This window comes from Girardinichthys multiradiatus, chromosome Y (assembly GCF_021462225.1).
Source record: "Girardinichthys multiradiatus isolate DD_20200921_A chromosome Y, DD_fGirMul_XY1, whole genome shotgun sequence".
In the NCBI taxonomy this organism is placed as follows: domain Eukaryota; kingdom Metazoa; phylum Chordata; class Actinopteri; order Cyprinodontiformes; family Goodeidae; genus Girardinichthys; species Girardinichthys multiradiatus.
The window spans coordinates 40,605,779-40,616,969 of record NC_061818.1 but is presented as its reverse complement, the minus strand read 5'-3'; the positions used below and the strand labels follow the sequence as shown (position 1 = coordinate 40,616,969).

The 11,191-nt window shown below is 41.6% G+C and overlaps 1 protein-coding gene across 1 annotated transcript; it reads right to left on the bottom strand.

The window, feature by feature from the left end:
- Positions 1-2,382: 2,382 nt before the first annotated feature.
- On the bottom strand, positions 2,383-10,366 carry LOC124863838 (U3 small nucleolar RNA-associated protein 18 homolog). Its single transcript, XM_047358350.1, has 13 exons — positions 9,985-10,366; positions 8,816-8,961; positions 8,641-8,736; positions 8,469-8,536; positions 8,299-8,396; positions 8,041-8,166; positions 7,798-7,972; positions 7,614-7,714; positions 5,633-5,723; positions 5,436-5,559; positions 5,122-5,296; positions 4,903-5,045; positions 2,383-2,615 (listed from the first exon to the last, which is right to left on the bottom strand). The coding sequence occupies exons 1-13, from the start codon at positions 10,201-10,203 to the stop codon at positions 2,591-2,593; spliced, it is 1,587 nt and encodes a 528-aa protein (XP_047214306.1). The 5' UTR covers positions 10,204-10,366; the 3' UTR covers positions 2,383-2,590.
- Between the last annotated feature and the right edge of the window lie 825 nt (positions 10,367-11,191).

The following is an 11,191-nucleotide window of genomic DNA, read 5'->3' as shown; positions in this document are numbered from 1 at the left end:
AAAGACCTGAAATATTTCAGTTAGTGTGCAATGAATCTAAAATATATGAATGTTACATTTTCATCATTACATTATGGAAAATAATGAACTTTATCACAATATGCTAATATTTTGAGAAGGACCTGTATATATTTCTCCTTGTCCTTCATTCAGTTTCTAAAAGAAATAAAAAGTTAAATTATTGCAAACCTTTTTTATTTGATTCACAATCATTTACATTCAGTCTAAAACCAGCCGAGACAGAGAACTGGTACAATATGTCCTATATTATTTTAACTTTAAATTACCTATAAATTGTCTTATTGAAATCTAAAGATTTTGGATTTGGGCTAAAGCCCCCAATATGTTGAGACCATAAAAATGCCTCTGCACTAATGAATGGTCAGTATGACTGGACAGGCGCTATATATGTCCAGTCCATTTAAAGCACAATGTTAGAAAATTGGAGAGAAAATGTCGCTCTACACACCTAGAGGATTCCTACTTAATCTGGAAAAATAGCCTACTGTTGTATAAAAAGACACTTCACCAAGCTAGAACATCTTATTTCTCATCATTAATAGAAGAGAACAAGAATAATCCTAGGTTTCTCTTTAGTACAGTTGCTAAACTTACACAGAGTCATAGCTCTGTTGAGCCATCCATTCCCTTAGCTCTTAGCATCCATGACTTTATGGGATTCTTCTTAAATAAAATTGATTATATTAAAATTAAAATCTTTGACATACTCCTGAAGATGATTACTTCATCCTCAGCAAGTGAGACAACATTGGAAATAACTGCAGAACCTGATCTGTGTTTGGACTGTTTTGATCCTGTGGAGCTTCCTGAGTTATCAGAAATATTAGCTTCATCTAAACCTTCAACTTGTATGTTAGACCCAATCCCAACCCAATTATTTAAGGAAGTGTTCCCTCTGATTACCAGCCCCATTTTAGATATGATTAATCTATCTTTAGTAAATGGATCAGAACCACAGGCTTTTAAGTTAGCTGTAATTAAACCTTTACTTAAGAAACCTTCGCTTGATCGAGATGATTTAATAAATTACAGACCTATATCCAATCTTCCATTCTTATCTAAAATTCTTGAGAAAATAGTTGCTAATCAAATGTGTGAACATTTATACAGCAATGACCTGTTTGAAGAGTTTCAGTCAGGTTTCAGAGCTCATCATAGCACTGAAACAGCTCTGCTGAAAGTCACTAATGATATTCTTATGGTCTCAGATAATGGACTTGTGTCTGTTCTGGTTCTGTTAGATCTCAGTGCTGCATTTGATCCAGTCAACCATAATATTCTCTTAGAAAGGCTGGAATATGCTGTAGGGATCAGGGGAACAGCGCTAGGCTGGTTTAAATCTTATCTGTCTGACAGATTCCAGTTTGTTCATGTAAATGATAAATCATCTTTAAACTCCAGGGTTAATTGTGGAGTACCACAGGGTTCAGTACTTGGGCCAATTCTCTTTACTATATATATGCTTCCAATAGGTCAAATTATCAGGCAGCATGGGATAACTTTTCATTGTTACGCTGATGATACTCAGCTTTAATTATCCATAAATCCTGATGAACCCAACCAGTTAGATAGACTACAAGCATGTCTTGAAGATATAAAAACTTGGATGACGTTAAATGTTCTGCTTCTAAATTCAGACAAGACAGAAGTTGTCGTCTTTGGACCGGAGTCTTTAAAAAAGAAACTGCTTAGTCAATCACTTAACCTGGATGGCATTAAATTGACCTCCGATAATAAAGTAAAAATACCTTGGTGTTAACTTTGACTAGGACATGTCATTTAAATCCTATATTAAACAGGTTTCTAGGATTTCCTTCTTTCACCTCCAGAACATTGCTAAAATTAGAAATATCCTGTCCAGGAGTGACGCTGAAAAACTAGTCCATGCATTTGTTACTTCAAGGCTGGACTATTGTAATTCTTTACTATCAGGATGTCCACAAAATGCAGTTAAAAGCCTTCAGCTGATTCAAAATGCTGCAGCAAGAGTTCTGATGAAAATTAAAAAGAGAGATCATATTTCTCCTATTTTAGCTTCCCTTCATTGGCTCCCTGTTAAATCCAGAACAGAATTTAAAATTCTCCTCCTCACATATAAAGCCCTTAATGATCTAGCTCCATCATACATCAGAGATCTGATTGGTCCATATGTTCCTAACAGAGCACTTTGTTCTCAGACTGCAGGTTTACTGGTGGTTCCTAGAATCTCTAGAAGTAGAATGGGCTATACATGTACAGGCCATTTACCATATTGGATAGAAACTATGATTATAATTAAATTACTTACATTTAAACAGCAGGAAAGGGATGACAGATTTCTTGGTTCTCGATTGGGAAAAAACAACAAAAACCCAGATCAACTTGGTTGTCATAAAGCCTTTTATAAAGTCACATCATACAAACATAAAACCTAATCACAAGACTTCTGTCTCTTGTTGGTTCAACTGATCCAAACTCTGAACAGATTTCAGATGTTGAGGGGTCATTGAGTCCAGTTCTGCTCCTTCTGATGGTTCATCCAGACGTTCTGCAAGAATTCCCACAGGTCCTGTTTCTGACTGTGATTTTTTCAGAAGTCTTTATAATGCAGCAACCTGAACATAAACAACACGTCAGTCACACAGCGGCATAAAACCCCATTGACCCAGTTTAAGTGTTTTCTAACTCTGATCAAACCCCAGAGTACTTCAGATTCAAGGAGACTAAACACCTCAAAGCACCAGTAATGCTACTGTCTTGAGGACATTCACTCTATGGCTGTAAATGGAGAAAAATATTGTTTTATAATAAAGACAAGACAGAAGAAGAACACAGGGAGAACTCTTGCTACAAAAGACCATCTGTGTGGGAAACATGAGGGAGCTCAGTGGAAATAAACCAGTGAAGAGGAACATTTTCTCCTAAACCACCAAACCCAGTCTGTGTGTTGGAAACACTTTTACCTCAGGATTATAAAAACTACTGGAATCTTGAATTTAGGGGGATGAACAACATATGGTTCAGAAAAACAAGACAGTTTTTAATCACAGCTAAAGCAGATAGCTTGGGCAGGGAGTCGGCAGCCAGAACATTGAGAGCCTGGAGCTGTTTGTGATCATAAAGTTGACCATGTAGGAACTTGTGTTGTTCTGCAGTGGAACAAAACAAACTCCTGTAAAATTCATCAACAGAAGCTGCTTTGCTTACAGTGTTTAGTGACATCATGATTGCTGCAGACTCTGGAAAATTGACCATTTTCATCTTTTCAGGAGCCTTTAACACCATCAGTCCACCATCCTAATTAACAGAACTTAGTAGTTTGTTGGAGATCTCTGGGATGTTTTAGATCTTACCTTTCAAGCTGAAGCCCCAGTGTCCATATTAACTCCAACATGTCAGACTAATATGTGGGGTACCCCAAGGTTCTGTTCTGGTGCCACTTTTTTCTTTGTTATACATCTTAAAACAATATAATGAAAAAGTTCAATATTGTTGTCCCTAATTTCACCAAATTAAACTCATATTATGTAGATCTTTTCCACATAGAGTGAAATATTTCAAGCCTTAATGAAAACCCAAATTTCAGTTTCTCACAAAATTTTAATATTGGGAAAAAAGCTCAAAATTGGAAACTCATGGTGTCAGCACCCTAATCAGATAATTAACTCCATAAACCTACAAAGGTTTCCTGAGCTTCTAGATGGTCTCTCAGTCTGGGTCAGTAGGAGACAATCATGGAGAAGACTGCTGATTGGACAGCTGTCCAGAAGATTCATGGACACCTTCATCCACATAGTGGATGCCACAAAAGGTCATTGCTAGGGAAGCTGTTTAAAGTGTGATGTATCCAAGTACATTAACAGAAGGTTGAGTGGAAGGAAAACATGTGTTAGGAATAGGTGCTCTGGCTACAGGGAGAACTGCAGCCTTGAAATGACGGTCAAGCAAAATCCAATCAAGAAGTTGGAAATGATTCACAAGGAGTGGACTGAGGATGGAGTTAGTGCATCCAGAACCACTACACACAGATGGATCCTACACATGGGCTACAAGTTTCTAACCTGGGATGAGGAGACCCAGAACCAGACTGTTGCCCAATGTCCTCTTTTCAGATAAAAGCAAAGTTTGCATTTCATCTGGACATCAAGGTCCCAGAGTCTGAAGAAGGAGTGGAGAGGATCAGAATCGATGTTGCTTGAAGTCCAGTGTGAAGTTCCACAGTCAGAGATGATCTAGGGTGCCATGTCATCTACTGGTTCTGGTCCACTGGGTTTTCAGAGTTCAGAGTCGACGCAAGCATCTACCAGGACATTTTAGAGCACGTCATGCTTCCTACTGCTGTCAAACTTTATGGAGATGCTGATTTTATTTTCCAGCGGGACTTGGTACCGGCCCACTCTGCCAAAAGTACCAAAAGCGGGTTCAATGACTATGGTGTCACGGAGTTTAATTGGCCAATAAACTGACCTGAACAGAACTCCATAGGTGATCTATTGTCAAGAGGAAGATGATGAGACACACCAGAACCAAAAATGCAGATGACCCATGTCATGTGGAATAAATCTATAGAATATCTGAGTTTCACTTTCTGAAAGAAGGGAAAAGAATATTGAACTTTTTCATATTTAAATTGTTCTAGATGTCCCTGTAGATCCACACCAACTTGAACAGATCATTGATAATTATAACATTACCTGTTCCTATTAAATCAATCTTAAGTGTTATTCTTTCCCACTTTTTTAAACAAGCCTGAACACAGCAGAACGGGAAACACATTTATTCTGATCAGCAAATTACTCTGCAGTTGTCGAAAGATCTGCAGCCTTTAGAGGGTGCTGGTGCAGCCGTGCATGTATACAGCTTCACTGTGTGTAAATCAGAAGAAACGATTGGCTGTCTCACCTGAACAAAGGGGCGTGGCCTTTGTTGTTGGCCAGTGAGAAGAAGCCGCTGTGTGGGGAGAAGTCCAGGCAGCTGGCTCGATAAGCAACCTTCCTCTTAGCAACGGGGAAGTTGGAGAACACGGTGAGGCTGGACAGGTGGACCTGAGCAGAGACAGGTGAGGATTAGCATCAATCAGCCTCATGGTCATCTCCACGGTAACCGTCAGCAGCAGCTCACCAGCCGCACGGCCTCGTCTTCCACCCGCGAGGCGATGGCAAGGATCTCAGAGGTTGGGTTGAACCTCAGAGATGTGGCTGAGGTGAGCAAGTTCATCACTGCTCTAAGAGGCTTCGGATTGGATGAATTCAGACACGCCTCCTGGGAGTAGATGTTGACCACGCCTGCCTGAGAACTGAAACAAGAGAGAAAGGTCGGCAGAATCATGTGACCTAATGAGGTGAACACGTGAAGTTTGGTAAGATGTGGGCTTTTATATAACAATCTACTCTGAGCCAATCAGAAAGCAGGAAAGGTAAGCTGGCGTAGTTTACCCGCAGGCCAGGTAACGGCCATTCAGCGAGGCAGCGATGGATGTCCCCTTCACGCAGCCATCATCTGTAAACCTGTGGAGGCATCGACTGCTGCGCATGTCCCACACGTACACCTCACCTTCCTCTGCAAACACATACAGGTGAGTCACATGACTCACAAAAACTGGGGATGACATCACAGAGTGCCGCAGACTCACCTGAGTTTACAAAGACTTTGCTGCCATCGCGAGAAAAGGCGACGCCGCTGACATCGCCGTTAATCTTCATGCTGCAGACGACCTCATTGGTCTGAACAGAGGAGGCAGAAATCCAAGAAAAACTGCAGATCAGGATTAAGGAAAAATTCTGACATATTATTGAGGCTCATATCAGCATTTCAGCACCTATCTGCAGCCCAAAGATCTACCGATCATCACCATCTTCTGCTAGATGCTGGTAAGAGGTTGGAAGAGACTTAATGATGGATTCATGTAACCCCTCTGATGCAGGAATTATGAAAGTCAAAAATGGTTTCCTCAAACAAATATTAGATATTTTCTTTAGAAAATGTACTTTTTAGGGGTCAGGGCTACAGGTGTGACCTCTGCTGATGTCTACATGCTCCTGAACACTCAACATAGCCTAATTTAGAAGGTTGTTTACTCATGTATGGTAAAGCCGTGAACAGCTCACCGCTGTGACCCGTTTATATTTGATAACTCCAGGTTTCTAATGTCTCCACTTAGAAGAACAACTCTTTGGGTCCATATTTCTCTATGGGTGCCGGATTGGCAGTAACAAGTTCTGATCAATGAGATCAGACCCGCTAGTCTACGTATTCACAGACATGACGTATGCAGATACCATGAGATTAAGGCCAACCCTAGAACCAGAACCACTAGAACCATGACATCCGTGTTCTAGGACAACGAATGTATCCCACAACCATGTTGGTCTCTGAAAAAGACGAACATTCCTTCTTCTTGCCTAAAGAAATCTACTGGATCTCTTCCTCAACATTTACTTTTCAGTCTCCAAGAAAATGAGACAAGTCTTTATCAGAGTAATTGACTTGGACATTTTGGCGGGTCTGAATGTGATCTGGTACCATGTGCACATCTCTCATAGCTCCCCCATGAAGCGGACCCTTCTTTCAGCATCATCCTCCGCTGCTATTCTCTGGCAGCAACTCGTCATGGCTGGAGTCTGAAGGAATATGCAGGACTATCCTATATCTTTCCCTTCTCTCTGTGCTGCAACCACAGTCTACAAAATATGACAAAATTAAAAGTGATGCATAATCTGCATAAAAACGCTGAAAGATATAGCAAAAATCCACTGGGTTACAAGGAAAGATTTAACAACTGTTTGACTGGAATCATCAACAAACTTGTGCATGGTTCTCCACTTCATTGGACACATGGTTAATTCCTAATGACTACTTATTTAAATGATGCATTATAAAAACTGAACGAATTAAAGCATTACTTAGATGTTACTGTGCAGTACCATATTTGTTTTATCTGTAGGAGTCTTCTAGAAGGACTGACAGGATATTACAACTGTGGCATTTTGGCAGCCATCTTGGATTCAGAGGAAACTTTACTTGCAGTTACAGTGACTGGCCACTGAATGGAATGAGGCAGTAGAGAGCAGTCTAGTGGCTGATGTGAAGAAACCACAGAAACCAGGAGCTTTCCACCACAGCAATAAGAAGAAACCCCTGAGTGAATAAAGCCCGGCTCAGAGTCAGGTAAAGTCCAACCTTCTGTGACCCGATTAAACTTTATTGATGGTTCTGATGGGACGGATGGCAGAAATATGGAGGTCCAAACTGGGCTGGGATTATCAATACACCTGTGTTTATTGGATCTGTCAGACAAGGTGATTGGTGAGCAGCTGAGCCAATCAGATGTTAGAGTCTATAGGTGAGTCATAACGAAAGTTTAATTCAGTTTCTAACATACAGAAAATGTATAATTTTTTAACTGATCGCTTATATAAATATATTTTTAAACACGTTTTTTAGTGGATTATGGCCCTTGAGGCCTCCCGTACTGATCAAGCTGCACACTGATGTATTTTTGCACGGGTCAGAACCGGACCCAGGAGTCTGAACTGCAACAAAGATTCACATAGAATTTTACCAGATGACTTAAACATCGTACCGTGAAAAAGAAACAGCAGAAGAAGACTGACCTTCAGTGTTAGAAGGTGCAGGTATCCGTTGGTCCCCGTCAGCAGAAGAGCGCCCCCATCAGGACATACAGAGAACTCCTTCACTCTGGCTTCATTCAGGCCTAAGCACAACAAGGAAAAGCTTTTATTGTGAAAGGGCGGCCACAGTGTCAGATGTTTGGGGGATGTTGGAAGAGACACTGACCCCTGACGGATTGGACCGGAACCACTCGGCCCTCCATCATGTCATACAGGTAGAACATCTTGTTCCTTAGACTGGTGGCAATCACAGTCTCTCCGTCCTGGCTAAACTGGGCCTTGTGGACCGGGAACCGCTCTAGGTGGATGCTCTGGATTTTTGGATTGGTCTTACCGTCGACCTGCAGAGGAACCGGGTTAAATTCACATGCTCACCTCTAACATCTCAGCTGCTGGAGGTGGCCTGTACCTGGAAGAGGGAAACAGACTGGTCGATCCCTGCCGTCATGACGACCTGAGCCGAGGGGTGGAACTGCACTGTGGTCAGTTTGTCCTCTGAGGGACGGGCGCTGTTAGCGTGAAGACACTTCTTCATCTGAGGGACAAACAACCAGCTCGTTAACTTCAGGTGTTCATTTCTGCAGCAACGATCAACTCAGCACCGAGATCCGGATCTGCCTTCAACGAGAGAACCTCCATAAATCCATGATCATTTAGACTCACTGACCTTTAGGATGCCGCTGGGAAGACTTTCTGAAGACGCCACAAAGTTTCCCGTCCGCCTTAGCAGGTCGTCCTCATCTTCATCCTCCTCCTCATCATGAGCTGCAGGAACACACAGACAGTCTGAGAACCAGAAACCTAAAGAAATATTATAAGAGTCTTATTTGGATTTACCTTTCTTCTTCTTCTTATGAACGTTAGTCTGAGCCCATGATGGAGTTCCTCCCATTGACTTCTGAAACCTGAAACCAGTCAGCTTTCATTTTTCTTTGCAAACACTTAAAAAGTTAGAATCATATTTGTCAGATCGAACAGGTGTGTTCAGGGTGCCGGCAGGTAGACTCACTGCTCCTTCATCCTCTGCTGCAGTTTCTGTTTGGACATGACGGACTCTGCTTCTCCTTTCATCAGGTTTCTACGGTAACGGTGCCTCATGTCCACCCTGACACAGACAGAGTCAAACACTGTTGAACTCTTTATACAGAAAAACTGGAAGACAATGTTTAATCAGTGGGACTAACTCTTCCTCCAGCTCATCATCTTCGTCCAGCCAGGCAGCTTTCCTGGACTGCAGCTGCTGACGAGGCCCTTCCTCCTCCTCAGAGTCATCAGCGTCTTCATCCCCATCCTCCAGCAGCAGTCCTCTGTTCTGCTCCTCAACATCCTCCTGTAACAACAGGAAACAGACTTTTATAGCTAAAAAACACAATCAACTTTAGTGTGCAGAAAATGCGAAATAGAGACTAAACATCACCTAAGACATATCTTATTACATACATCTGAAGATGGAAAATTACAGTAACTGGTCCTAAATGTACAAAAAGAATCAATAAAAGGACCTCAAACAGCGGAAGCTGTGAGACGAATGTTCCCTCAGTAACTGAAATGAATAAAATGATAAATATTTCGCTGTAAAGCTCTGATTTTAAACTCTGAGACTGAATGTAAATTAAACTAGAAAAGCTTCATAGAGGCGCAGACCTCCACCAAGGCAGTAGGGCCAGCTTTCTTCTACACCAAGATCTACTCTGGATGACTTCTGGCCTCTGCATGTGAGCTGCTGACAGGGTGAGGAACCTTGTGGGAACTCCTAGTTATTGCACTACGACCTGGCAACGATCAACAATCCTTCAAACAAATCCTGGATCCAGATGGTGGATCTCCACCTAAATCTAACCATATGTTTCTTGTCCTAATATGCACCTTGTGTGAAAATTTCACCCAAATTCATTCAGAACTTTTTGAGAAATTTTGCAGACAGAGAAAGAAAATAACTTCTCTGTCGGAGGAAACTGAACTTCCAGCTTTTCCAATGACGGGAATGTTACCTGAAGATGGCTCTCAACAAGTTAAAGAAATTCTTTTTTCGAGTTTAAAAAGTCAGACGAATTTTCCCAAAATGAATGAAATTATTAATAACGTACAAATTGCTGTAAAATACCGTTTTAATTCTCAAACCGGTGAGCATCTAAAAAACAAAGGATTTCTGAATGTAAACTGGTGAGAACAATGCCAACAGTTTCTGGTCCAATAAAGACTGGTTGTGGTTTAAACAAAACCAGAATCTCTCTCAGTATCATAATCTGATTTCTGAATAAGGAACATGACCGCCACCGTTTCTGTTTACTCAGGAAAAGAGCGACATTTCTAAAAGATCTGATTTCTGAATGAAGTCTGGCGCTAGCATCACCTCCACCAGCCTCTCCAGCAGCTCCTCCTCTGCCCCGAACACCAGCGTCTCCAGCCGCTTTACAGAGTCGTCCTCTTCTCCCAGAACCGCCACCCTCTTCCGGTTCTGCTGTCGCAATTGCTCCTCTTCCTCCGAGTCTAACCTCGGAGGTCTGTTTCTCTTCGTAGCCGTTTTCTTGTGGTCGGCCACCGGCAGCTTGATAACGTTCGTGTCGTCCATGTCTCCTCCGCAGGCTGCACCAAAGTCCCTACAGAAACCAGCGGATTTTAACCCCGCAGGAGAAACACGCTGGTTTCCAGCTTATTCTCTGCCTGTAGCAGGTATTTCCAACACATGTGCTGGAACTGTTTTTCCTCTTCACGTTAATCACGTGTTTCCGGAGACAGCCTCTAAAAGAAGGTGGGAAATAAAACGCTGCCACCAAGCGATCAAATCGAGAACTACAACGTTCTTTGGCAGAAGTATTTACACCCCTCGTCGGATTTCGTCACATCCCGATCAAAAACGTCTACTGTTCACTAAAACCAGCCGCCACAAAGACAGTTTCTTCCCCCAGGCTGTTTCTCTGTTGAACATTTAATAGAGAACAAAATTAAAAATCAAGAAATGTTCTTGATGAAAAACGCATGTGTAAGGAAAAGGAAAAACAAAATATATATATTTCTGCTTTTATTTTTAATTTTGTCAGGATCGGTCCTCCATATACAGATGTTGCAAATGCACCTTTTCTATTAGATATGTGTACATTGTAAATATGTATATTCTGTAATGCAAAAACAGAACAAAAGAGCAAAGTGTACCGGAGTCAAATTCCTTGTTTGTATGTACGAACTTGGCAATAAAGCTGATTCTGATATTTTATTGGACGCTTCTGTCACAGACCAACACAGTAGATCAGAATTATGAGGTGCAGGAAAACTGAGACATGGCTTTGTGGTGTGCATTCATACTCAACCCCCGAGCCAGAACTCTGTAGAACCATCTCTGGATGAAGATCTTTTGGGGTTAGTTTCTACCAGCTTTGAACATCTACAGACTGAATTCTTTGTAAAACACCTCAAGTTCAGTCAGATGGATGGAGAACATCTGAGAACATCAGTTTTCAAGTCTGCCCACAGAGTCTCATTTGGATTTCGATTTGAATTTTAACTAGGCCATTCTAACCCACGAACCTGCTTTGATCTAAACCATCCATTGCATCTCTGGT

Excerpts from the sequence above, each read along its gene's own strand:
- LOC124863838 (XM_047358350.1), bottom strand. The coding sequence starts at position 10,203 with ATGGACGACACGAACGTTATCAAGCTGCCGGTGGCCGACCACAAGAAA. Across the intron at positions 8,737-8,815 it reads GATGATGAGCTGGAGGAAGA|GGTGGACATGAGGCACCGTT; the intron begins GTTAGTCCCACT and ends TGTCTGTGTCAG. Across the intron at positions 7,973-8,040 it reads AGTCTGTTTCCCTCTTCCAG|GTCGACGGTAAGACCAATCC; the intron begins GTACAGGCCACC and ends GTTCCTCTGCAG.